At 38.9% G+C, this 27,187-nt stretch overlaps 1 protein-coding gene across 1 annotated transcript in view; it reads left to right on the top strand.

The window, feature by feature from the left end:
• TLX2 (T cell leukemia homeobox 2) overlaps positions 1-27,187 on the top strand; it is a 327,434-nt gene that overhangs the window by 295,032 nt on the left and 5,215 nt on the right. The window contains exon 2 of the mRNA XM_044064287.1: positions 379-616. Within this exon, the coding sequence (XP_043920222.1) occupies positions 379-616 (238 nt within the window). The remainder of the gene's footprint in view (positions 1-378; positions 617-27,187) is intronic.

Below are 27,187 nucleotides of genomic sequence, written 5' to 3' on the forward strand. Positions count from 1 at the left end.
CTCAGTACTCACTATTCCATTGCTTAATGGCTCCATCATAGAACATTCCTTTCACTTTGCTTCTCTATCTTATGCATTTTTATCTGATACATTCTGTCTGTCTAGGTCTCTCTCTTTCTCTCTTTCTCTCTCTCTTACTCTCTCTTTTATCAGTGATACTTAATTATGGCCTTTTGATAAAAAGAGACAAGTGAACGCACTGGCATTGTTTGCAGTGTATGCAGCTATCACATTTTTTTCAAAGCATTCAGCATGAGAACCTAATATCAATTGCAACTGAATTTTGCCAAATACAAACGTACAAAATGAAACTAGGTGAAAGGTGAAGATCCAATTTCAGTGACAGCATTACTAATTCCCTTTTCATGTGTCTTTCAGCTGCGCTTTCCCCCTTTTCTGTGACGAGACGGATTGGTCATCCTTATCAGAACCGTACACCTCCAAAACGGAAAAAGCCCAGGACCTCTTTTAGTCGAGTTCAGATCTGTGAGCTAGAGAAGCGATTTCACCGGCAGAAATATTTAGCATCTGCAGAACGGGCAACACTGGCCAAGGCACTGAAAATGACAGATGCTCAGGTGAAGACCTGGTTTCAAAATAGGAGAACCAAATGGAGGTAAGTATAGGTGCTTCTGTATTTTTTAAGAAAGTTTTTATTGATTTAACATATATACAATATATATACAGAAAGGAAGAAATTCAATATCACATACTGTTACACAATCCTAAAAATACATTGAATCATCAGAGTACTCTAATACAATTAACAAATGAATATTCTTGAATTTTGATAGCAACCATTTCAAGGCTATCCCAACAACTAAAAGTCTTAGTATGATTTACAGATCTTATTCTAATCATAGGTTCATAGGTAGGTACTAGGCTATTGCCTCTAGGGCCTATATAAGCCTAGCCAAAAGGTACCCTGGCTTTCGGCACCCAATAAAATTATTTTCCTATGCCTTTGTCAAGCAGAGCCACAGTCCTATCCAATCCTCAAGATTTTTCTTGCAGAGCGCTAAGGAGGAGCTTTGTTTTATATAGATAGGTAGTTTGTTTCAGAGTATAGGAAATCTCTGGGACAGGAATCTATCCCTCCAGCATGTTCTGTTTATTGTGGTGACAAGGTTTAGGTCCCTAGAGAGTGTGGCTTGGAGAGAATGGGATTTCTTTAAGTGGAGCATGTCCAACAGCTCTGGGTTTGACATAGCTTTGTATGTTAGGCACAGATCGTCTCTAAGTAGGCTATATAGGATGGAGTAAAGCTGGAGTTTGTTGAGATGGTCTGCGTAGGGCATCTGTTTGAGGCTGGTAATCCTCTTTGTGAGGTATTTCTGCAGACTTTCCAGTTGTTGTAGATGTCTTGTCAGGTACATACTAAAAGGGGCGTTGCACTTTATAATGGGTCTAATGAGTGACGAGTAGAGGGGAACAATGACCTCTTTTTTCCTGGATGAGAAACCTTTTGTGATGAGGTGTGCCACGTAGAAGGATTTCCTGAATACTGTGGCGATGTGATTATCAAAGGAGAGACTACTGTCCACCTGTGTCCCAAGGTCTTTATCACACTTTTGTTGTTAAGTAGACTACCGCCTATGTGGTAGTTCATGGGCACAGAGTTTTTATCAAAAGAGATGACAATGCAAGTTTTGGCATTGAGCTTGAGACCATGGCTTTGACACCAGGCATCTGTCTCAGTGAGGCCCTTTTGTAGGATGTCCACATCATTAGGAGTTTTGATTATGGCTCCTAGTTTGCAGTCATCTGTGAACTTTGATAGCCAAAGACCTTCTGTGTTAGTCTGTACTTCAGAGAAGTAGATGTCAAACAGGAGAGGACCCAGGACTGAACCCTGTGGCACTCCACTTGTCACTGGTCTGAAGTTAGATTTGGAGTCTGCTACTTTCACAATGTGAGTTCTGTCAGTGAGCCAGTCTTCAACCCATCTTGTGGCATAGGGATTTATACCTAGTTTAGTGAGTTTATCTATAATTTCAAAGTGGGGGATGGTGTCATAAGGACTGATGAGATCTAGATAGGCTGTGAGAACCACCTTACCCTCATCTACAGCTTTGGTGACCGCTTCAAAGAAGTCTATCAGGTTTAGGAGACATGATCTGCCTTTTACAAACCTGAACTGGGTGGGGTCCAGAGTTTGGAGATTACCAATGTCATTGTTTATAAGTTCCATGATGATACGTTCCATAGCCTTGCAGACCAGGCTCATCAGGCTAATGGGGTGATAGTTCCCGGGTTCTGTGGTGGCTCCCCCTTTGTGGAGTGGGATAACCATTGCTTTGCACCATTCAGTGGGCACAAAGCATGAGGTGAGGCTATAACTGAACATGGTACTTAGGTGGGGTGCCAATTCATTCTGTACTTCATGTAGAACTCAGCCTGGGATGTTGTCAGGTCCCATGGATGCTGTGTTCTTGGCTTTGGAGAGTGTGTTTTTTACCTGTGCAGCCATGATTACAGGAACTTTGCATTCTTCCTGTATAGAGATGGGCCCTTTAGGGGAAGAGAGGGGAGTAAAGTTAGCACTGAACCTATCTGCCAGGATGTTGTCAATATCAGTTGGTTCTGTATATTTAGTGCCATTGTGCTATAACTCAGAGAAGATCTGAGTGTTGCCACTGAGATTGTTGACATAGCTATAGAATGCTTTGTGGTTGTCTTTAGAATCAGTGGTGATTTTGTTTTCGTAACTAACTTTGGAGGATTTTATGAGGGATCTCAGCTTCTTACTGAGGCTGACCAGGGAGTTCCTCCAATCATGGGATTTTACTTTTTTTTGCAACAGTTTCTTTCTTCTGTTGTAGAGTTTGTTTATGGCAAGGGACCACCAGATTGGTTTCCTTTTTTTGGAGGATAGCATCTTGGTTCTGTTAGGGATTGCACAATCCATGCTCTCGTGTAAGTGCTTATAAAGTGCATTTGTGTAGGATTCAGCAGTCGTACCTCTATTGTCTGTCAGCATGGGTGTCGTGAAGTTTGCCATTTCTGTCTTAAGAAGCATAAAGTTGGCTTTGGAGAATTTTTTTATGGCGGTTTCCCCAATGGGGGGTGGGGGCGGGATGTGGATGTCTAGGGTGATTAGCTTGTGGTCGGATTTGACCAATGAGGAATTGACCTCTAGTGTGGAACACTGGTTGACAATGTTGGTAATGACCAGGTCTAGGATATTGCTGCCACTGGTGGTGCTGTGGATAAATTGATCCAAGGCTTTGGAATTTATGAATTCCAAAAAACGTTGAGCACAAGAGTTGGTGCATGAGTAGTTTTCCCAGTTAATGGTGGGTTAGTTGAAATCACCCATTATTAGGGTGTTAGGTTGTACGCTAATATTTTCCAGTGTATCAAGAAATGAGAAGTGGGAATCCTGGAGCATGGTGGGGGATCTGTAGCAAGCTACAATTTGGATTGCGGTCTTGCCCGGAGTTAGTTGCACTTGTATAATCTTGGCTGCATTATGCTGAGCAATTAGCCTGGAGGTGTGGATATCCTTAATGAATATGGACACTCCTCTGCCTTTACTGTTTCAGTCCAGGTTAGGTGACTGAAAGGTGTGGTATGAATTGTAGCCTGGTAATGCAGGAGTGCTCTCTGAAGCCTTGAGCCAGGTCTCTGCCACTGCACAGATGTCGATGTTCTCCATTTTAAGGAGTGCCTCGAGTGAGTGCATTTTGAGGTTTAGTCTTCTAGCATTGAGTAGCATTACCCTCAGATTTTGCTTGCTTGTACCTATTATGGTGGTGAATTTGTCATTTGAACCTTGCCTAAAAAAAGCACTATAGATTTGGTAAGATCCTTAGCCAGTATCTGGAATCCCAAGGGTGACAGTTGCGGGCCATCTCTGGCAAAGCATCATGGTTTGCCAATCATGTCATCCCAGGCAGACAGATACTGGTTCCCTTAGACTGACACCAGAAGCTTAGCCAATTGATGAAGTCAATCATTTTGTCCTTGTACCCAGGGCTAGGGTCATACCTGTCTGGGCTACAAGATCGGACAGCTCCTCCATGTCTCTTTTCATCTAGTCAAGGGAGGCACATCTCAGGTCATTCACACCAACATGGACAATGAAACAGTGATATTTGTATTTGTTGTGGAGTTATCTGAGTGCATACATTATGTGGCGGATCCTGGCACCCGACAGGCAGCTGACAGTAACTTTCTCCGTGTTTAATCTGGTGAGTGGAACATCAGTATGCCTGACTATAGAGTCACTTATGACTAGAGTGTTGGGTATGTTGTTATGCCTTATGGGCTGTGGTTGAGTGGCACACTGAGTTTGTGGGCTATGTGTCATTTGGGTTGTGTTGGGGGGAGGAAGTTGCTTGTGTTTCTGCTTTGGAGGTCCCTGTTGGTTGAGCAGATTTTTATTGAGAGCCTCCGTGAATGTAGGTATGTGTTTTGTGTTTCTATGTGTGTGTTTTGGTGGTGTAGGTTTTGAGGAACTATGTGATGAGTGTGGTGTGGTGCAAGTCTTTACCTTTTCCTCTTGACTGCCTTGTCCAGTCTTGGGTGAAGAGAGCTTTGCTTCCAGTTTGGCTATATAAGTGCATCTCTCACAGGTTGTAGTGTTTGGTGGTAGGATGAGAGGGTTGCCTGTGTACATGAGGCAATTGCTGCACTGCCTCAAGATGCCTAGATTCATCAGGTAGACAGGAGAAAACACTGGGAGCTGACTATTAGACATGCCTGGATAGGTGCTTATTTATTAAGTACTAAAAACTGTTTTCCTCTAGACAAGTGAGGAAAGTTGAGTGCTGTAGTCATTTGTAGATTATTTAGTGCTTACAATGAGTTCTGAACAAGTGCTGAGCTCAAAGAAACATATTTGAGTGCTAAAGCTAAAAAACTGGATAGTTCTAAGAAACAAAATTAAGCTAGAATGCTTCCCTTCAACATAGAAAGGCTTGGGGGCTCAGAAGCTTACAAACAGTCCTGCATACAGCAAATCTGTATCTGGACTAGACTCCTTACAGGAAAGGCAGGAAACAAGCTTAGAATTGTTTTTTGTAAAGTGGAAAGGGGAAAGGAGGAGCAGAAACTGAGTGGGTTGGCCTTCTCAAATGTTCTCCCTGGATTAGGTAGAATGAGGCAATGATACTAGACTGGGAGGAGTGTCCCAGATCAAATTTACAGTAGGGGCAGGCAACTGCAAAGCCACCAAGTATAAGAACATGATACCAATAGGGAGGGAGTGTGGGAAACAATATGATACACTCCTTGGTAGGAAATCAGAACAAAAAACCTAAACAGATGCTTAATAAATGTAGAACATTTCCAGTTAATACCTCACACACAGTAAAACTAGCTAGAAAAGTATGTAACAGACAATAAAAGTGCTACAAATAACTCATAAAAATAAGCAAAAAAACAAGATACTTAATGTTATATATTACAGATCCTAGTTTGCTCAGTCCCCTTCCTCTGATTAGCTCTGTGTGAAATGACAGAAACACTCACAGGTTACCTTCTTAGGTAACAGAAAATTGAAACCTGAAACAATTTTAAAAAAAGCTCGAAAGAACCAATGAGGTGCTTACTCCAATCCATAGTCCAGGTAACCCCAATCAACCAATGACCATAAACAATCCCCTCTCACTGAAATGCAGAATGGCTTTGGCTAAACTAAGATGGCTTTGAGCATGTGCTCAGACACACAGCCTCCACAAACAACTAGGCCCAAACCACAAGCCTGAATATGGACAATGCTACAAATACCCACACTACTTAGGTAGAAAAAACTGCAGAAATGTTTATCATAACAGAAAAGCAGCAATGATCCTTTAAATGAAAGTTTTAAACAGATAAAGGAGCAAGGAGACTCTAAAGAAAGCTTTTAACTGCAAACAAGTTATATGATACACTCCTTGGCAGGAAATCAGAACAAAAACCCAAACAGATGCTTAATAAATGCAGACAATTTCCAGTTAATACCTCATACACAGTGAAACTAGCTAGAAAAGTATGCAGCAGACAATAAAAATGCTATAAATAACTCATAAAAATATGCAAAAAACAGGATACTTAAAGTTATATATTACAGATCCGAGTTTGCTCAGTGTCCTTCCTCTGATTAGCTCAGTTTTACAAAGCATTGCTGTTAAATTTAAAAATTCCTTAAAAATAAGAAGTAAATTAGATTTCCAATTTTTTTGTAATATTTCTTTCTAGCTACTGCCAGGAGGCTTCAAAACATTTTTGTTTAGTTCTTACAGACAAAGGAAATTGACTATTCATTCATACTGTTAATCTAGCTAAAGAACAATTATCAGACCATAAGTCCTTAAAATACTTATCTCTTCCCAATAAACATTTTTTTACAGTCCATAAATATATGTGTCCATTCACCTTTTGCATCTTTACTGAATCTCCAGCAAACTGAAGAAATCATTTTGCTAAACACAAAAATTTTATAAGAAGTAACAAACATTGTATGTATATATTTACACATAACTTTCCAATATAAACTTGCAGATGTTTGACTGACTTAATTAACATAGTTTTATTCTTATCATCAACTGAGTCACTCAACCCACTACTACCTAAAGAGTTCCAGAATTTTGCATCAAAGTTATTATTAATAATTAACATATTACTTTGACAAGTTTCCTTTGTAGGTCAGTTTACCATTGATGATATCACTCATATACTGATATAATGGAGGAATAGTGTTCTGATCCTCTTTATTCATACTACTTACAAAGCCATTTAATTTCTTACTGATGGATAATATTAGCTGATTAACAGATTCATACAACTTAACATATTTCATTAACATTTTGGTGACTTAGCTTTCCCATTTTCAAAACAATTAGACCATAATGCTAGCCCATTCTTTTTTAGTAAATTCATTTTAACATTGTTCTGAGTTTCCACAAATCTAGAGGTGGGTGAGATGGGAAAGCACAAAAAGTTTCCACTTTAAAAATTAATAAGGTTTTAAAAAAATACGTCTTAACTGTTTTAGAATTCATTTCATATACGCAGTCTAAAGACTGAATTACTTTCAAATGTATGTTTTGTTAACCAGATGAAAGAATTGTTACATACTTGTAATTTATCATATTTCACAAACTTATAAGAATTTTGTATTAACCTTATCTTGAATGGTTTTCCACTGACTAGTATAAATTGAATCTAACCAAAGTATAATAGAGTTAAAATTTGCAGTAATCGAATACGATTCTACATCAGGGAAGCAAATATGTCAATACTCCTGCAGTCTAATATGATTTTTACAAGTAATTCTAAGCTTTTTAGGGTGCCATAAGAATGAAGTTAACATATTTCCATTTTCTTTAAATGTTTTTTGTTAGGTATTACAGCTATTGAATGCAAGATAATATATATATATATATATATATATATATATATATATATATATATATATATATATATATATATGGTTCTAGGTTATAACACCAACAGCACATTACATCGACAACGACATCACCGACACCACATCATCGACAGTTCACAAACACGACACCGCACACACTCAACACATCATCACAACAACCAATAAACAAAACAAATTCCCTGACCAAAAACCACACACACAACACAAGCACACCTAAATCCTAACAAACAAATACTAAACCTTACATACACAACTATCCACAACCCTAACCGAAACCCTAACCCTAAGGTCCGTCACTATCACACACTAACCTAACCCACGCCCTAACCCTAACTCACTTAATCCGCCCTAACCCAAAACATTCACTACTGCACCCTTACCTAACTCGCACCCTAACCCTAACTCACGTAACCCACCCCTACCCCTACAGACCGTCAACAGCGCACACTTACCTTACTCGCACCCTAACGTCCGTCACTACCGCATACTTACACATCCTTTCCCCATCTCGGTGTTCTCTGCGTCGGTGTTTTCATCCGTCGATCTTCTGGCGTCGGTGATTTCGCTGTCGGTCTTCTCATCTGTTGATGTTGTAACCCAGACCCATATATATATATATATATATATATATATATATATATATATATATATATAATTTTAGGTAATATAATCATTTTAATAAACACTAACCTATCTACAAAAGTAAAAAAAAAAAAACTCATTCCATTTTTTAGTAAAGAGTAACACTTCTTCAATTTTTTTCAGTTATGATTAATAATCTTACTCACATCATGATATGTTTTATTCCTAAATAGTTTATTTCTTGTCCTTCCTAATTATATTAATATTTATCTTTAAACTTACTAGCTAATAATTGATTAGTTTCAGTTCTCTCATCATTAAATTTCAGCAGTGATGTTTCTTGCAACTTTCCAATTTCTTCATCTATTTCTTCAATTGAATAATTTGAATGTCCTATAGTTAGTAAAACCATCATCTGCAAAAAGCTGTATTTTAGATCGACAATCCTTAATTGAACACCCATCAATTTTATTATTGCTTCTAATATGATTAGCTAAGTGCTCAATAACTAACGCAAACTGCAGAGGAGACAAGGGATGCCCTTGCTTTGTGCCTTTGTTTAAAGTGAATCTTTGAGAGATCTAAAATCCAGTTTTAATGCATGGCTTCTGTTTTGTTGATTGTAAATCTTACTAAAATATGTTCATATGAGAACCAGGGGAGATGCAGATATATAAAGTTTCTCATACTGTACCTCAGGAATAGTGTATTTCTTTCTTTCTTATATTTAAACAAGAAATATATTTATTGAATTCTCACTTATGACATAGGCAATCATACATTTATATAAATGAAAACAAACCACATTGACATATTTTAGTCAAACCATGTTGACATTATACGTCACATGTAATCTTCTATATAGTCATTGTGATTTCAACATTACATAGGTCATTTGGTTCTTAGCTTCCCTTAAATCTCATTTGTCCTCCAAAACATTATTCTGCATGCGTTGTTCCCACAATTACAATTTTTCTATGTAATTTTCTCCTACCCTTTTTGAAGATCACATTTCCATTTTTTTCTCTCTTACTATATTCACTATTTCTAGTATGGTTGGTTTAGACTTTGATTTCCTAGTACCTACCTATGAACCTATGAACCTATGAGAACCCTTTTGTGATGAGGTGTGCCACGTAGAAGGATTTCCTGACTACTGTAGCGATGTGATTATCAAAGGAGAGACTAGTGTCCACATGGGTCCCAAGGTCTCTTATCACACATTTGGCATTAAGTAGACTGCTGCCTATGTGGTAGTTCATGGGTACTGAGTTTTTACCAAAGGGGATGACAATGCACTTTTTGGCATTGAGCTTGAGGCCATGGCACTGATACCAGGCATCTGTCTCAGTGAGGCCCTTCTTAGGTTCATAGGTTCATACTAGGCTATCTGCCCAAGGGCATTTATAAGCCTAGCCCATAGTTATTTGGCTTTCGCCACCCCTTTAGTTTGAATAAAACTATGCCTATTATTTTGCTGTGCCTCTGTCAAGCAGTGACACTGAAGTAATCCCTGGGGTATATCTGCGATCCCCCATCCATTGGTCAAGATTCCTCTTGAACAAGGCCAGCGAGGTGCTCTGCCTCACATGTACCGGGATTTTGTTCCACAGCATAGGGAGTCTCTGGGTGATGAATCTGTCCCTCCAGCATGTTCTATTAATAACCGTGTCAAGGTTTAAGTCTCCCACCCTTGTGGTTCTGAGGGATCTAGATTTTTGAGGTGAAGCATATTCATCAAATCAGGGTTTGACATGGCCTTATATGTCAGGCACAGGTCACCTCTGAGCAAGCGGTATGAGACTGAATAGAGCTGGAGTTCTTTCAGTCGGGCAGCATAAGACATATTTTGAGACCCTTTATCCTTTTGGTGAGGAACTTTGGGGCCTTTCCAGCTGCTGCAGGTGTCTGGTCAGATACATTCCGAATGGGGCATTGTACTCAATCATAGGTCTAATGAGTGATGAGTACAGGGGGGCGATGACCTCCCTTGATCTAGATGTGAATCCCTTCATGATCAGGTGGGCAATGTAGAAGGTTTTCCTAACTACTTTAGCAACATGAGTGTCAAACGAAAGGCTACTGTCAACCTGGGTCCCCAGATCCCTGATGACTTCTTCTGTGCTCAGTGGATTGCCACCTATATGGTAGCGAGGGGTAACCTTGTTTTTCCCGAAGGGTATGACTATGCATTTCTTGGCATTTAACTTTAGGCCATGGCTCTGGCACCAGTTTATCCGTTTCTGTGAGGCCCTTCTGAAGGATATCTGTGTCAGATGTGTTTTCGACTATGGCGCCCAGTTTGCAGTCATCTGCAAACTTTGTCAGCCATAACCCTCCTGTGTTTGCTTGTACTTCAGAAAAGTAGATGCCGAACAAGAGTGGACCCAGGACTGAGCCCTGTGGGACACCACTTGTGACAGGCTTTGAGTCAGACATGGCTCCAGCAACTCTGACCCTGTGGGTTCTGTCACTTAGCCAGTTTGCAACCCATCTTGTGATGTATGGGTTTACATTCAAGCTGATGAGTTTTTTGATGATACCTGAGTGGGGTATTGTGTCGAAGGCCTTTGCCAGGTCAAGGTAGGCTGTATGGACTGCCTTTCCCTCATCAATGGCCTTGGTGACTGTCTTGAAAAAGTCAACCAAGTTTAAAAGGCATGATCTGCCTTTGACAAAGCCAAACTGGGTTGGATCCAAAGTCTGCAAGTTCCCTATGTCTTTATTTATGAGTTCCATTATGATCCTCTCCATGGCTTTGCAGATAAGGCTTGTCAAGCTAATGGGACGGTAATTTCCAGGGTCGGTGGAGGCACTGTAGGATGTCCACATCATTTGGGGACTCGACTATGGCTCCTAGTTTGCAGTCATCTACGAACTTTATTAGCCAAAGGCCTTCTGTGTTAGCCTGTACTTCAGAGAAGTAGATCCCAAACAGGAGAGGTCCCAGGACTGAACCCTGTAGTACTCCACTTGTCACTGGTTTAAAGTCAGATTTGGAGTCTGCAACTTTTACAGTGTGGGTTCTGTCAGTGAGCCAGTTGACAACCCATCTTGTGATGTAGGGATTTATACCTAATTTAGTGAGTTTAGCTATAATTCCAGAATAAAGGATGGTGTCAAAAGCCTTGGCGAGGTCAAGATAGGATGTGTGAACCACCTTACCCTCATCTATGGCTTTGGTGACTGCCTCAAAGAAATTGATCAGGTTCAGGAGGCATAATCTGCCTTTCACAAACCCAAAATGGGTGGGGTCCAGAGTTTGGAGGTTACCAATGTCTTTGTTTATGAGTTCCCTGATGATACGTTACATGGCCTTACAGACCAGGCTCATCATTCTAACAGAGCGATAGTTCCCGGGATCAGTGGTGGCTCCCCCTTTGTGGAGAGGGATAACTGTTGCTGTGCACCATTCAGTGGGCACAAAGCCTGATGTGAGGCTATGATTGAACATGGTGCTTAGGTGGGGAGCCAGTTCATTCTGAAGTTCATGTAAAACGCAGCCTGGGATGTTGTCTGGTCCCATGGATGCTGTGTTTTTGGCTTTAGAGAGTGCAGCTTTTACCTGCATAGTTGTGATTACAGGGACTCTGCATTCTTCCTGTATAGATATGGGCCCTTTAGGGGTTGACAGGGGGGTAAAGTTAGAAATGAACCTATCTGCCAAGATGTTGGCAATATCTGTAATTTTCATGCTGTTGTGTTGTAACTCAGAGCAGATCTGGGAGTTGCCATTGAGATTTTTGACATAGCTATAGAATGCTTTTTGTTTTTGTAGCTAGCTTTGGAGGATCTTATAAGGGATCTCAGCTTCTTACTGAGGCTGACCAGGGAGCTCCAACACTCATGGGATTTTACTCACTTTTGCAACAGTTTCTTCCTTCTGTTGTACAGTTTGTTTATGGCAGGGGACCACCAGATTGGCTTCCATTTTTTGGAGGATAGTGTTTTGGTTCTGTTTGGGATAGTGTGATCCATGCACTCATGCAAGTGCTTGTAGAGCACATTTGTGTAGGATTCAGCAGTCGTAACTGTATTGTCCATCTGCATGGGTGTCATGAAGTTTGCCACTTCTGTCTTAAGAAGCATGAAGTTGGTTTTGGAGAAATTCTTTACCATGGTTTCCTTAATGGGGGGTGGGGGCGGGATGTGGATATCTAAGGTGATTAGATTATGGTCAGATCCGACCAATGAGGAGTTGACTTCAGGTGTGGAACACCAATCACTCATGTTGGTAATGACTAGGTCTAGGATATTGTTGCCCCTGGTGGTGGTGTGGATAAGTTGATCCAGGTCATTGGAATTTATGAATTCCAGAAAGCGTTGAGCAAAGGAGTTGGTACATGAGTAGTTTTCCCAGTTAATGGTGGGGTAGTTGAAATCACCCATTATTAGGGTGTTTGGTTGAACCCTAATATTTTCCAGTATATCAAGAAAAGAGGAGTGGGAATCCTGGAGCATGGTGGGGGATCTGTAGCAAGGTACAATTTGGACTGCAGTTTTGCCAAGAGTTAGTTGCACTTGGATAACCTTGGATCCATTATGCTGAGCAACTAGCCTAGAGGTGTGGATATCCTTAATGAATATGGACACACTTCCACCTTTGGTGTACTGGTCGAGGTTAGGTGGCCGAAAAGTGTGGTATGAGTTATAGCCTGGTAATGCAGGGGTGCTCTCTGGAGCCTTGAACCAGGTCTCAGTCACTGCACAGATATTCATGTTCTCCATTTTAAGGAGTGCCTCGAGGAAGTACATTTTGAGATTTAGACTTCTTACATTGAGTAGTATTACCCACAGTTTTTGCTTGCCTATTCCTGTTATGGTGGTGAATTTGTCATTTGAACCTTGCCTAAAAAGGCACTATAGGGGTGGCACGAGTCTTAGCCAGTATCCGGAATCCCAGGGGTGACAGGTGCAGGCCCTCTCTGACAAAACATTGTGGTCCGTCAACCATGTCGTCCCAGGCAGACAGATACTGGATTCCCTTAGAATGACATCAGAAGCCTAGCCAATTGTTGAAGTCAAAAATTTTGTCCTTGTACTGCGGTATCATTCTGGGTGATGGCAGGATGCTACTCAGGGCTAGGGTCATACCTGCCTGGGCTACAAGATCAGAGAGCTCTTCCATGTCTCTTTTCATGTAGTCCAGGGAGTTATGTCTCAGGTCATTCACACCAACATGGACAATGACAAAGTCATATTTGTACTTGTTGTGGAGTGACCTGAGTGCGTGGGTTATGTGCAGCTGACAGTAACCTTCTCCTTGTTTAGCCTGGTGAGTGGGACATCAGTGTGCCTGAATATAGAGTCACCTATGACTAGTGTGTTGGGTACGTTCTTTCGCTTATGGACTGTGGTTGAGTGGCACATTGAGTCTGTGGGCTATGTGTCGTTTGTGTTGTGTTGGGGGGGTGGAGGTTGCTTGGGTTTCTGCTTTGGAGGTCTCTGTTGTTTGAGCAGATTATTATTGAGAGCCTCCATGAATGTTTTTGTGTTTCTATGTGTGGATTTTGGTGGTGTAGGTTTAGTGGGACTATGTGATGAGTGTGGTGTGGTGCAAGTGTTTACCTTCTCCTCTTGACTGTCAAGTTCCGTCTTGGTTGGAGAGAGCTTTACCTCCAGTTTGGCTAGATAAGTGCATCTCTAACAACAGGTTGTAGTGTTGGGTGGGAGGAGGAGAGGGTTGTCTGTGTGCATCAGGCAATTGCTACATTGCCCCAAGATACTCAGATTCATCATATAGACAGGAGAAAACACTGGGAGCTGACTCTTGGACATGCCTGAATAAAAAACAATATTCCTCTAGACAAGCGAGGAAAGTGAGTACAAGAGCTGTTTTTCTCTAAGCAAGTGAGGAAAGTAAGTACAAAAACTGAGTGATTGCGTATTGCCAGTTTATGCGATAGATGGTATTATGCAGTGTCTCGAGCAGAAAAAATGCTACATACACCACTTTGTAAAAAATAAAAGCTGTGATATTTTTTTTCAAAACAATTCAGCATAAGAACCTTATATCAATTGTAACTGAATTTTGTCAAATACCGAACAAGTATAAAACAAAACTAGGTGAAAGGTGAAGGGCCATTTTCAGTGACAGCATTATTGCTTTCCTTTTCATGTGTTTTTCAGCTGTACTTTCTCCCTTCTCTGTTACAGGCCAGTGAGAAAAAATAATTTTGCTAAAATTAGTACATATTAAATACTTTGTGAGGGGACTGAGGTTTTAACTCCAAAAGATGTAATGTTGGGAGGACCTCGCAGTAAGTCACATACAATGATGTCAAGTGCTAATTCTCCTAACAAACACACTCTCACAGCAGTATTACCTCTATCTGTATCCCTCTTTCTCTATCTCTCTATCTCTATAGACACACACACACACACACACACACACACACACACACACACACACACACACACACACACACACACACACAAATCTATATCAATGATTTTAACTTTGTTGGTGTGTTGCTGACAATATCTAATTTGCTTACATAATGCTTACATTCCTCATCCTTGTAGAATTCAAGGGTTATGCTTCTACCCACACAAAATAAACTATTAACATACAGAACAGAATGACATATCTATCATAGTGTTAGACCTACACTTGCCTTTTTTTCTGGATTACATTCTTTGTCAAGTTTAATCTGGAATATCTAATTATACTATGTTGTGGCATGAGTCAGTAAAAGTATGTCATATGTAGGATGAAGTGATTGGCCTTCTGGATCTCTCTTCACTATAAACAAACAAGGAGCCAAGATTGCTGCATTAATCTCAATACAAACCTCTCAACTTTCTAAAATTTCTCATAATGTCCAGAATTTTGCCTAATATTTTCATTTGTTCCTCATAAAATTTGTAGATTTCTGGCAAAAAGTTGAGGACTGAAGTCATTAAGTGATGGCATACATTTCAGTTTCAGAGTTCATATCCTTCAGAAAATGCATGCTATTGCAAAACCCATAGTTCTAGCAACTTTTCTAAGTTTATAACAGCAATATTGAAAATCTGCCCTCTGATTCCGGGTCTTTGTCCTCATCCCACTTCCATTATTTTTTGTATTGACTGGACTTCCTGTGCATAGTAGTTGAGGGGTACAGGAAGTCAGCAGAGACTAAGCTGCTATCCTGGTAATAAAGCCAACCATTCTAGCTTGAATGAGCACCACTGTCTATCAGTAAACTAGGCCAAATGGTTACCAGTCACTGCTAGAGATACCTTTCTTCTATATACATTAATATTTAGACTAGTAAATGAGAATTACTGTCCTCATTAAAAACAAATTCATGATATGTGATACCACCTTCTTAGAAGTAATTTATTCATTGTGTGCTTACTCTTCTAGCTGGTGCTTTGGATGTTGTGTGCTTCATCCTGTTGCTGGGGTGATATATGTTGTATACTTGCTCCTGTTGCCCTGTCAGGGGTGTTCTTTGTGTGCTTATGTTTGCTGTTGAGCAGATATATAATGTGTGCTTTCACCTTTTGTCAGACAGATATTCATTGTGTGATTCATCCTGTTGCTGACGTGATGTATATTGTATACCTGCTGCTATATAAGGGTATTTGCTGTGCTCTTGCATTTGCTTTTTGAGAGGATATACAGCCCTGTTGCTGGGGTGATGTATGTTGTCTACTTGCTCCTGTTGCCAGGCGGGGGAATTTTCTGCGAGCTTGCTCTGTTTTTGCGCTTTATTCTGAGCAACACCTTTATGGATAATCAGACAGATGATTAGTAACTGAAAAGACAGTAAGGAAGTTAACAATTTGCTGCTATGTCAGACTCTCCAACAGCAGCAATATCTTTGTTGATATGCCCTATGAGGTGTTTTGCTGTCACTATTAGCAAAAACCGTGAGCACAAATCTGCTGTGCTCTGACAAAATTATATTTTTTCCAGGAGTAATTTTTCCCTTATGCATCTCACCTGCAGCTTCCCTATCTATGATGGCATATAATCAGATGACATTCACTGAAAACATTATTATATTTGTTATATTCCATCATCACATTTACTATACATCTTGAGTTTTTACTTACCATGTCTGTCAATATATATTATATGTGCTGTACAATTTTCTTATGCCAGTTACATGTGCCATTTCATTTTCTGATTGTTGCATGCTTTTTTTTCTACTGACCATTGGCTTAATTTCATTTACTTTACTCTTTATTTCTTCTTCTCTAGCTCATGTTTTCACTGCCTACTTGTCATCTACTGTCACTCAGAGTTATGTCTCTGTAACAGTGCTGTTATGATATCTGTTCCTTTTACATTTCTACTACTGTCCAGGCTTCTGTCCACTTATATTTATTTATTTACTTTTTTTTTTTTTTTTTTTTTTTTGCTTTCCGGTCTCATCCCCTTCCCTTTCTAGTATTCTTTTATCTAGTCTTTGCCCTTTTCTGCTTGTGTCTTTACCATTTGTAGTCTAAGCATGGCCATTATCTCTAGGTTTTATCTCAGCTCCTCTTGGCTTTCTCATTCTCATGTTTTCATTAGCTCCATTCCCCTCTCCACATTAATAAGTGTCATTGTATATTGCTTTTTCTGCCTCTGCTGCCAGACACATATTAGTTTTCTTTCCCTCCATGCTGAGATGGATTGATTTGCAGTGTATCATACTAGAGAGCTGCATTCCTTAACAGACAGAGCACTGCTTTATTTTCTGCTCACTCCTGCATTCTAGCAAAGTGGAAGACACCATAGTTTTATACAAGCTAGCATCTAGAAATAAATCAACTTTTCTAAACATTACTTTTGATAATCTGTGCTGGTATTGCCCTCTTCCGTTTTATGCCTTTTATTATTATGCATTATACAAAGTATGTATTGTTTCTCAATGTATTTGATTTCACATAATTTCCTTTTTCTACTAATACAGCATTTATGTAACTGTTTTCTTCTTCATCCATTGTGCCATAAATATATTGTCTTTCCTGTCAAAGGAACTTGAAAAAAGATTCAAGTGGTGACATTTACACCTCAAAATTGTATAAAGAAACTAATAAATCCATAACAGTTCAGTAATTACAACAGAGAGCTATGTAGTAGAATATTTAACTGACTTCAGAAATTGAAAAGAATAATAGAAAAGTTTCCATGCAGTGCATTGTTGCTGCATACGTTTTCATTCACTTGTCTTCCCATGGTCTTTTAGAGCTTATTCAAAATGTTTTCAGAAAAGTGAACTAACTGACAAGAGTTTTGCATGGATGCATTCCTCCCTATTTTTTACATTACTTTGATTTTTATGGTACTCCTTAAGGTTAATAAAGTATCACTGTAAAGGTCCATTGCGTGCCTAGAGTGTTTAGAGCAGAAGCTGCTGATCTAATGAGAGCAGCAGAAATCTGATTATGTGAACCAGATTGCAGTTAACAAGGAGTAAATGGGCAAAATGCATGCTTCTAAACAGGCCTTCATTTTTGGTAGATGGCTTATTTTGTTTTATCATTTACGTATCAATTGAAATGATTTATGCATTTTTAAGAGCTTATCTTGTTAGGTTTGTGGATTTATTCTTAATCTACAAGAATGACTAGCAATAATGAATTTGTTACAGTCTCCAGGCTTCACTGATCTTGCTATTAAAACAGGCACCTGTTAAGGTTATCACAGCAGCTTCCTTAAACTGAACTTTAGAGAAGAAATGCTTTATGTGTAAGAGAAGATGTAATTTGTTTCCATTTTATAAATCCTTTGTATATTTAAAAAACTTCATGTGTTTCCATTAGCATTTGATTATGGAGAGCTAAGAGACACATATTAAGATAACAGTTCATGATTGGTGGTGACAATGCAAAAAAAAAAAAAAAAAAAAAAAAAACAATGGTCTTGCATTCGAAAAAAGCATCTGCTTGATTTTTTTGAAAGTGTGAAACTGAGGTGCTTTTCTATTCTTTATTTTTCATTGTGACAAACCTAAATGCTGCCAGCCCAGCTAACTGGAATTTTGTAAATAATCATATGTCATTTGTGAATATTAATATGATCCATAGGCTTGTCTTACAAATGTAAGAGAACTATATGTTATGTGTATATTAAACTACTGGTGCAGAAGTGTGTGTTAAACTGTATGTTATGTACTGATCTTCAAGAATGTAATCACATTGTACCCTACTGGAAAAGAATAGAAATGTATAGAAACTATAGTAATAGCAGAAGTTGGAACATACAGAGGTAACTTGCAAAACTTTAGGAAAATAAGTTAAAAGTGCTTTATGGTGTGCTATAAAAAAGTTAGTTTCAGTGCAGCAAGCAGACACAATGTCTAAAGCTAGAGGTTTTCCTATTGTCTGGAAACAGAAATAATTACTAGGTTTCAAATGTAAAAGTGTTAATTGTTTTACAACTTCCAGTTCTAGGCAAACTTCTGAGAGATAAGCATTTTTCACAGAGAAATGTTAAATTCTATTGGTATCTGTTAGCCTGGGAACTGAAGGCGGGTGACAAATAGTGATGTCACCCAGCTAACCCAGCAGTAATGTGTATTATTAATTTAAGAACTATCTCAGACAGTGAGTCTGGGCATTTTGTATTTGTCTTTGGACCTAAAAACATCCTCTCATCAGCACTTCCATTTTGCCAATAGCAAGCACTAGATTACAGTAATTTCTTTTACAGATAGATAGGAATATAGTAAGATTGGTTTAGATGTTTTCTGTATTTATGTGAGACTGTCCTACAATGTTATTTTATAATATTTCCTGTGATTATGAACTCTGTTGTCACTGTGTTGAGTCATTGAGTATTGACTTTTGCTATTATTATGTATTGTTAAATATTAGAGATATTTTAGCTCATAGAGTACTTGTATATGTATTTGGTGACACTGTACAGGCCACTCTTAAATAGCCTTGCAAGTCTTGGTCACACTTACCATTTGGATAATAGTAACATTACACAGTAGAATTGGTCACCCTTTGTAAGGGCCTTATAGTAGCTGATAAAGAGCTGGTTGGTGGCAGTGATAACTACCTTTTAGTCTGAGCAGAAGGGGGCATAGCTAGTAAACCTGTGTCAGCCTTTTGCAGGAGTGTGTGTGTGTGTGTGTTTGTATATAAATCAAATATCAAAGTGTGTGTTTCAGCTACTTGGGCAGGGGCACAAAGCACTGGTTGGACAGAGAGGGTTCTGGAGATTTTGGCTTGACCACTCAGCTGAGATCTTAACCGTATAGCTGTTGCAGTGGGGAGTCTTATTGGGGATCTGGAGAAAGAGGGAGAAACTAGCCCCATACTGACTGTGATCTCTGTGTGCTCTTAAGGGAAATTGTACTGTACTGTGTGTGTACTTGTTCTCCTCCCAATATGGACATCCCTCACTGATGCTAGTGGTGAGGATTGAGGCTCCTTGATTACTGGGCCAGTGCAGGGGCATCACATTCATATCCATTTATAATTGCATACTGTACAATCCTCATGCATGGTGCAGGTTTTCTTTACACTATTGGTTCTCTGTTTCTCATTATTATTCTAATTACTTTCTCCCACATTGCCCTTTTGAGTGGTAGTAAATCATTAACTCCTGCCATTATTTCCTTTTTTCCCACCCTCCTCATATTCTTCTTTGTATACTACTCCTTACAATGTCTAGAAATATCCTTTCATCTCAAGTTCTCCTTTCTGGTACTTTCTCCACCTCTGTTGCCAATAGTATTATTGCCTACACTTCTTTTTCCTGCTAAACCTGTATTTGCATTCTTTATAACCAAAATTCAAAATCCCCAGGAGTTTTGTCATACTTTTCCATGTATTCTCTTCCAGATTTCTGGAGCCTCTGTCAAGATTTTTTTTTGCCCAGGGTACACTCCCTGAACATATGCTTCATGCCTGCCTCTTCTGTCTTGCATCTCCTGCATCTGGAGTCTGATTTCATTTCCTCCTTATATAATCATTTCTGTGTAAAACACTGTTGATGCAACACTCTTTTTATATGTTCTCCCACTCCATCCATTTTAGCACCTCTAATGTCATCTTGAAGATTTTTCACCACTCAGATTCCCAGCACTGCCACCATTCTTCTTTCCCCATGTTTCACTTATTTATTTCTTTATGGCTTCCCTCAGGTCTCCATTAATCATTCTGCTTTTATGTTTTCTCTGTTTTCTACATTTCCCCACATGGGGATCTCCTTCCCCTTCCCTCTTTTCTTTTCCAGGGTTTCTGCTTTCTCCCTCTTATCTAATTATTGCTTCTCAGTCTAATGCATGTCCACCATTCATTTTGTGCTGATCCAAATTTCTGTATTAATTCCAACATGGTTTTGAATACTATCTGTCTCCCTGCACCTTCCTTTGTTAACTCCAATTCTCCTCATAGTTTCTTTTCCTACTTTTTTTCTACTTGCTTCTCCCATATGAAGGTGCTTATCGTTCTTCCTCTTATATGTCTCTTTCTTTCCCTTATCCCCATGTCATGTTGGCCCATCACTTTAGTGCACTTTATTCATCCTTTTATATATCCCATCATCCTATTTGCCTGTTCTAGTCTTGTTGATTTCACTCCTACTCTCTATCCACATAAGTAGGTTATATACCAAGGCTTGCATGGCTATGTGTGGAAGTCCACCCCCCCCCACCTCGCGCTTCTTGGCTTGTGTTTTGTTTTGTTTTTTGAGTCCATTTTCACTTTTCCTTTCTCTTCCTCTATTCATCCTTCCAGATCAGATCCTATAGTAATTTTAATAGTTTGGTCACCATTAGATCCACTGGCAGGTTAAATAGTCTATGCACTATAACTGGGATAATCATCATTCTATTCACATTAATTCTACTAACTGTGTGCATGTTTTATGCCTTTCCCTCTCTAGGATTCCCTTGTATTGTTTCTCTCCTGCCTTCTCAAAATTCTTTTATATTGTTTCACTTAATGTTTCCTACATATATTTCCAGATATTTGGGGTATTCCCTTTCCTGAATGTGCCACACACCTGCCTTTTCATTTCACTATCTTATTCTGACAACTGATGTCTTTTGCTATCACATCTAAGTCCTGAAACCCTTTCAAATCTTACAAAAACTGGCATTGCTTTCAGTATAGTCATCTCAACATTCTCTGACATAAGCATGCAGTCATCTTTGTTCATTAAGAAGCCTGACTATACTCTTGTTCTTCCCTCTAGTTCTGCTAAAGTTTCTCTCGCTTCAATTGCCAGCCCTTTTATTACCAGTGTGAATATCCCTGAAGACAGGGGGTACTTCTGTCTAATCCCCCTCCCTACATTCCATGCCTTGGAAACTCCTCCATTTACCATTACCTCTGTCTTTGGCTCATTGTAAATTGCCTTTATCAGTCCTATAAAAATTTCCCTTAGTTGTCGCTTTTCTAGTATCTCTAGAGGAATTCCCATCTGACTGTGTCAAATGCCTTTTGTAGGTCAAAAAAGATGGCCCTGCCTGTGCTCCCCCATTTTGATCTTCTCCAAATGGAGAAATAGGTATGTATCCCAGAGACTACACCATGTATGGAACAGACTCCCCATCTATGTGAAGCAGAGTTCCTCCCTAATCCAATTAAAGTGCAACTTGGACAACTGGGTGGGAAACCAGAAATTCATCCCTGGTTTGGCACCTATGTCTCTTATGAACACAGGTAACCTGTAAATGGTTCATCTCCCAGGCCCATGCTTACACTTATCACGGGTATCAGAACTTGTCAGAGATTTGAGATGCATGGCTATGTTTAAAAAGGCCCTTGTGGTCATTAGCCTAGTAAACACCTATGAACCTATGAACCATCTATAAACTCTGCTAGGGCCCACTGATTCATTTTTTCCTTCTTCCTTTCACAAAACCATTCTTTCTCTCCTCTATTATTCTGTGCAGAATATCATTCAGTCTCCTTGGTAGCTTTTTTTCCAACACCTTGACATCTGTTTATTAAACAGACTGGTCCGTTATTCCTTACTTCATAGGTACATAGGTTCATAGGTAAGTACTAGGCTAGCAGCCATTGCAGGCTATTTTAGGATTGTCATTTTCCCTTTTTGTGCTTGAATTAACCTGTCCCATTTGGTTAGCAATTGTCTCTACCCATCCCATGGTTAATAATTACTGCCCCTAATGAGAATAACTGGGCTCATGCTATAGATAATTTGATTGGACTCATGCATGGGATGAAGCATTTAGGGGCTATCTCTGTCCATTAGTAGTACAGGGGACAGAGCTGGGGTAAATTTTCTGTTTCCCATCCATAGCTCCAAGTTTTGCTTGAATATGGAAAGGAATGAACTTTGTTTTATGTGGATGGGGAGTCTGTTCCAGAGCAGAGGTATCCTCTGAGAAATATTCTTGTCCCTTCAAACCATTCTGTTGATGTCATAGAATAGGTTTTCATCTATCCTGTGTCCCCCATCTTTTCAGCACTGTTTTCTCTGTATGTTTGGACTAGAGAAAGTTATCTCACTACTAACTAATTGCCTTGACGAAGTTTCATCTGGATAGCTATTAACAGCTTGAAGCCAAAACCTAATGAAGCACAGGTTATGATGGGGTTTGTAGAAAACAAACAAAAAAAAAAAAAAACATGCATTGAATGGAATGAATTCATTTTAACTTTATTCATTCAGATAAGAAATCCTGGATTTTCAAGTTGTATTTTCTTCCAGCAGCCACTTCATAATACTGATGTCTAGATATTTATTACAGCTTGCCACATTAATTATATATCCATTTTTGCTGTTATTTATTCATTTCAGTTAGTCAACCAGATAGGTGGACTGGTCAGCTTGACCTTTTTTAACTTTAATCTGGTTAAGCATGATGCAAAGACATGAATACATTGTTTTCAAATTTGCAAAAGTATTTGCAGTAATTGAACATAAAATGGACAAAATGAAAGGCAAATTAATTATAAACAACTGATAGTTGTAGAAGGATACTGCAAAACATAAAGTAGTGAAAGATATTGATATAAATAACAGAAAGTAGCATTGCTAATTATCTACAACAAATATAAAACTGAGTGATACCTTCACATTTTAACTTGCATATATATTTTGTGCTGCCATATAAATGCTTAGTCAATGCTCCTCCAGATCTCCTGACAACAAATCTGTTACAGGCTCCTTTAGGCCCTGACTCTCTTCTCTCTAGGCTTTACTTTTTTTACCACTGCTATTTATACTTATAGGCTACCATTCTTTCACCAAATGTCCTTCTGTAGTCAAGCTTATCCTATGGCTAAACTATTTACTGGCCTTTCCCATACCATCTCAGTCCACTCATCAGTATACTCCATGACATTCCAGGATAATGTCTCCTATACTGTTGAGTTTTCTCTCCTTTCTCATCACCACTTGGTGGGCTGCTTCTCATATTCTGCCAACTGTTTCCCGTGCTTTTTTACCTGCCTGTCAGAATATCTTTTAAGGCTGTGTCTATGTGTTAAAAATGTCATTACTATGTCACTTATGTCACTGAAATGAATTCCATCCCACTAAAACAAACCTGCTGTTTGTCTGGCAACTCTCTGCCAAATGATAGTTCTCTGCTGTTTCTGCATGTACCTAATTTTCCTGTTGATGTCCTTCCTAGTACTTTGCATGTCAACCTGCTTCCTAACCACTTTTAAATCCTCTGTTGAGCAATATACTACTGGAATACATGCATTTTGAGAACTTGTTGGCTACAAAAGTTCTTAGTAGACAAATACAATATCTGTAATTTATTTATTTATTTATTTTTATTGCTTTATTGTAATGCTTTATTGTAATGCTTTTTCTTTCCATGCCATTTCCACGGATGAAGAGCTGGGACATCTAGGAGCCCTTATTACTTCGCCTATTGTAGTAGGAATGGAGTGAACTGGTACAAATGCAGTGCTCTGAAAACTTGTCACCAGTTTCAAGCTAAGCCCTAAAGACAACTTTCCTGTTCAGGTTCTGTCATTCTAAGCTTAGCAGAAAACATAACTATGCTCCAAGATAAGGACTTTCCGCTAATCTAAGAGGAAAAAATAAGACGTTAGTTCCATAAACTCTAATGTATGTCTCTTCCCTGCTTAACCTTTCCTTAACACATTTAGTAAATGTATCTGTCTGTCTATCTATCCATCTATCTTAGATATAGAGGCTTCATATATGTCCAGCGTCTGCCATGTGTAATGTTCCCTTTAGGTGTCCACAGAACCCACAGATCTGACACTTTTTTCTCAGTGAAAGTAATGTGTAGTAATTTTATTATCCTCACAGTCTTCTAAAACAATTTTATGACATTAACTAGTTTTTAGCTTTGTTACTTCTTTGCCATGAAATTTCTTAAAACCTGAAGATGTCTAGAACTTCATTCTCTAGCAGCCATACTATCCACCTGTTTGTTGCCCTAAACAATCACCATTTACTTTCCCTTTGTTTCCTGACTGATGTATATTTTCCTTTCCTGTCTATGTGTTTGTTTGTCATTTTTCTGCCTTGTGAACTAGAGCAATATGATGCTACCTAATGTACCAAGGTCTTTCTCAACAGTTATTTTTTTAATGAGAAGTTCAGTGACAAGGAACTCACATCAATCTGAAAGCTGTTTTAAAAATCATGACAGACAATTCTGAAAACTAACTATCAGCCTCTGATAAGCAAATCCACTTGTTTGTCTGGTATGCATTCTAGTGTATCCTGCATTGTGACGACCCTCCACTGGATCAGTAATCAAGGAGCCTCAATCCCCAGCACTGGCAACAGTTCCCTGGGAATGTTCAATGGGAGGATGACAGGCACACACACAGTATTTCCAGATGCAGCTCTTTGCATCAAGTGCAATTTCCCAAAGAGCACACAGAGACCACAGTCAGTCTGGGGATGGTTTCTCCCTCTTTCTCCAGATCCCTAATAGGGCTCCCCACTGACACAGCTATAGAGTTGAGATCTCAGCTGAGTGACCGAGCCAAGAACCCCAGCACCCACTTTGTCCAGTCAGTACTTTGTGTCCTTACCCAAGTAGCTGACACACACATACTTTGAGGTTTCATTTACATACATTTACATACAGACACACACACACACACACACACACACACACACACACACACACACACACACACACACACACACACACACACACACACACACACACCTGTGAAAGGCTGGCACAGGTTTGCCAGCTATGCCCCCTTCTGCCCAGACTATAAGGTAGTTATTACTGCCACTAGTCACTCCTTATCAGCTACTTTTAGGCCCTTAACAAAGGCTGTCCAATCTTACTGTGTAATATTAATATTAACACAAATGGTAGTTTGACCAAGAGCAAGGCTATTAGGAGTGCCCCACTCAGTGTCACCAAATAAATGTGTAAGTACTCTCAAAACTTAAATATCTCTGCACAGATCAGCCACAATGAAAGGTTTAAATATATTTAATAATAAATAATAAAAAAATACAATAGGAAATATATATTCACAGTGATATCAAAGTTTAAAACCACAGGAAATATTTAAAACAACATTGCAGGACAGTCTCAAATAAATAAAGAAAAATATCTAAACTAAGTTTCCCTATATTCCTGATTGTATCTAAGGGAATTACTAAGAACTTACTAATAGAGCAAAGCAGATGTGGTGAATGCATCTTCTAGTTGTTGTCAGGTCCATGACAGAATGCAGAATGCTCTATCTCACCAAGAGACTTCTTGAAATAATATCTCAAATATTACTGCTGAGATGGCTTGCAGAATGACATCACTTCTTGACATTTGACTCCTCGTTCCCAGGCAAAACAACCATTGATGAAGCTGGCAGTATTTAGCATCCACCTGTATATATATATATATATATATATATATATATATATATATATATATATATATATATACAGACAAGGGCTTCTCCTCAGATCTCTGGCAGATGCTGGAAGTCATAAAACAATTGCATTCCTTCATGCTTTCAAGTAATTAGTTCACTCTAAAGACAATACAGAAGGTTTCCTAATACAATTCATTGTGTCTCTTGCTGCATTGAAAACTGAAAGATACCATCTTTTTGTGGCCCAGCCATAAAGTAATTTAATTTCAGTTATTTTTCTGAAGTTTGCTGGACTGAAGTCAACCTCCTGTATTCCAGTTTCCACTATTAAAATATATACATTTAAACAGTTACAATTGTGCATGTACATTTCTGTTCTCTTCCAGTAGGGCACACTGCTGATCCATTTTAAACACACGCATTTTACAAATACCTTTTCAACATACACCTGTACAAGCAGTCTGATATACATGTGACATACAGTTCTAATACATTTGTAACACAAGCATCTTGTATAAATCATTTCAATATTCACCAATGACATATAATTATTTACAAAGTTCCAGCTAGCTGGGCTGGCAGTATTTCCTTTTGTCACATGCGTAATGACCACAGTCCAGTAAAATGTGCCTTGTCATTCATTTCTATGTAATTATGACCACAGTTAAACTTATGCTAAGGCCAATGAACAGACTTGTCTTTGTACCAACCATTTTATAGGCACTGTGCTACACAGCTCACATACAACCTCAACATTTTTTACTTCTAGCACACAGGATTTTCACTGAAATGATTTAAAGATTACCAAGGTCTCATTTAAGGAAGTGATTTCTAGAAACATACATAAATATATCCTACGTCATTATATAAATGTTTTAATAAATTACAGCTTTATCCACCTTGCCATCTCACTCTAGCTTTCAATATGTGATTATCAGTTAATCATTAAAGAATTAAAGGAAGAGTGTACACTGTGTATTGAAAAATAGCATCCCTCAGCAGAAAACAAAGTTTCTGACAAATAACTAACTCCTGCTGCATGTAAAAAGATAAAGGGACAAATTCAGAATGGATACCACGAGTGTGCACCTTGCAGTAACCTTTCCATATTTGAAGACCTACTTAACATGATGCTTTAGCATGAAGACTTACAACATCATGGTGGAGTCTGGGCTGTCTCCACAGCTGTGCTAAATACTAATCAAGCATTCCATGTGAGATGCTTATGCTACTTAGCTATGTATTCTCTGCCAGAACTGCCTGCAGTAGGGCATTTGCACAGCCAAGCAATTCAGAGAATCGCTAATCTGCATAAACGTAACATGGACACTCATGGATGCTCATGTTAATGAACATGCCCAAAAGGTCATGTTTATCCATTATATTAGAGGTAAGTGCTGGGGAATTTAGTGGACAGCTAGTACTGGAGTGTGTGTGTGTGCGTTTGTGTGTGCGTGCACGCATGTTTGTGTGCATGCATGTGGG

This window comes from Protopterus annectens, chromosome 2.part2 (assembly GCF_019279795.1).
Source record: "Protopterus annectens isolate FY-2018-M chromosome 2.part2, PAN1.0, whole genome shotgun sequence".
In the NCBI taxonomy this organism is placed as follows: domain Eukaryota; kingdom Metazoa; phylum Chordata; order Ceratodontiformes; family Protopteridae; genus Protopterus; species Protopterus annectens.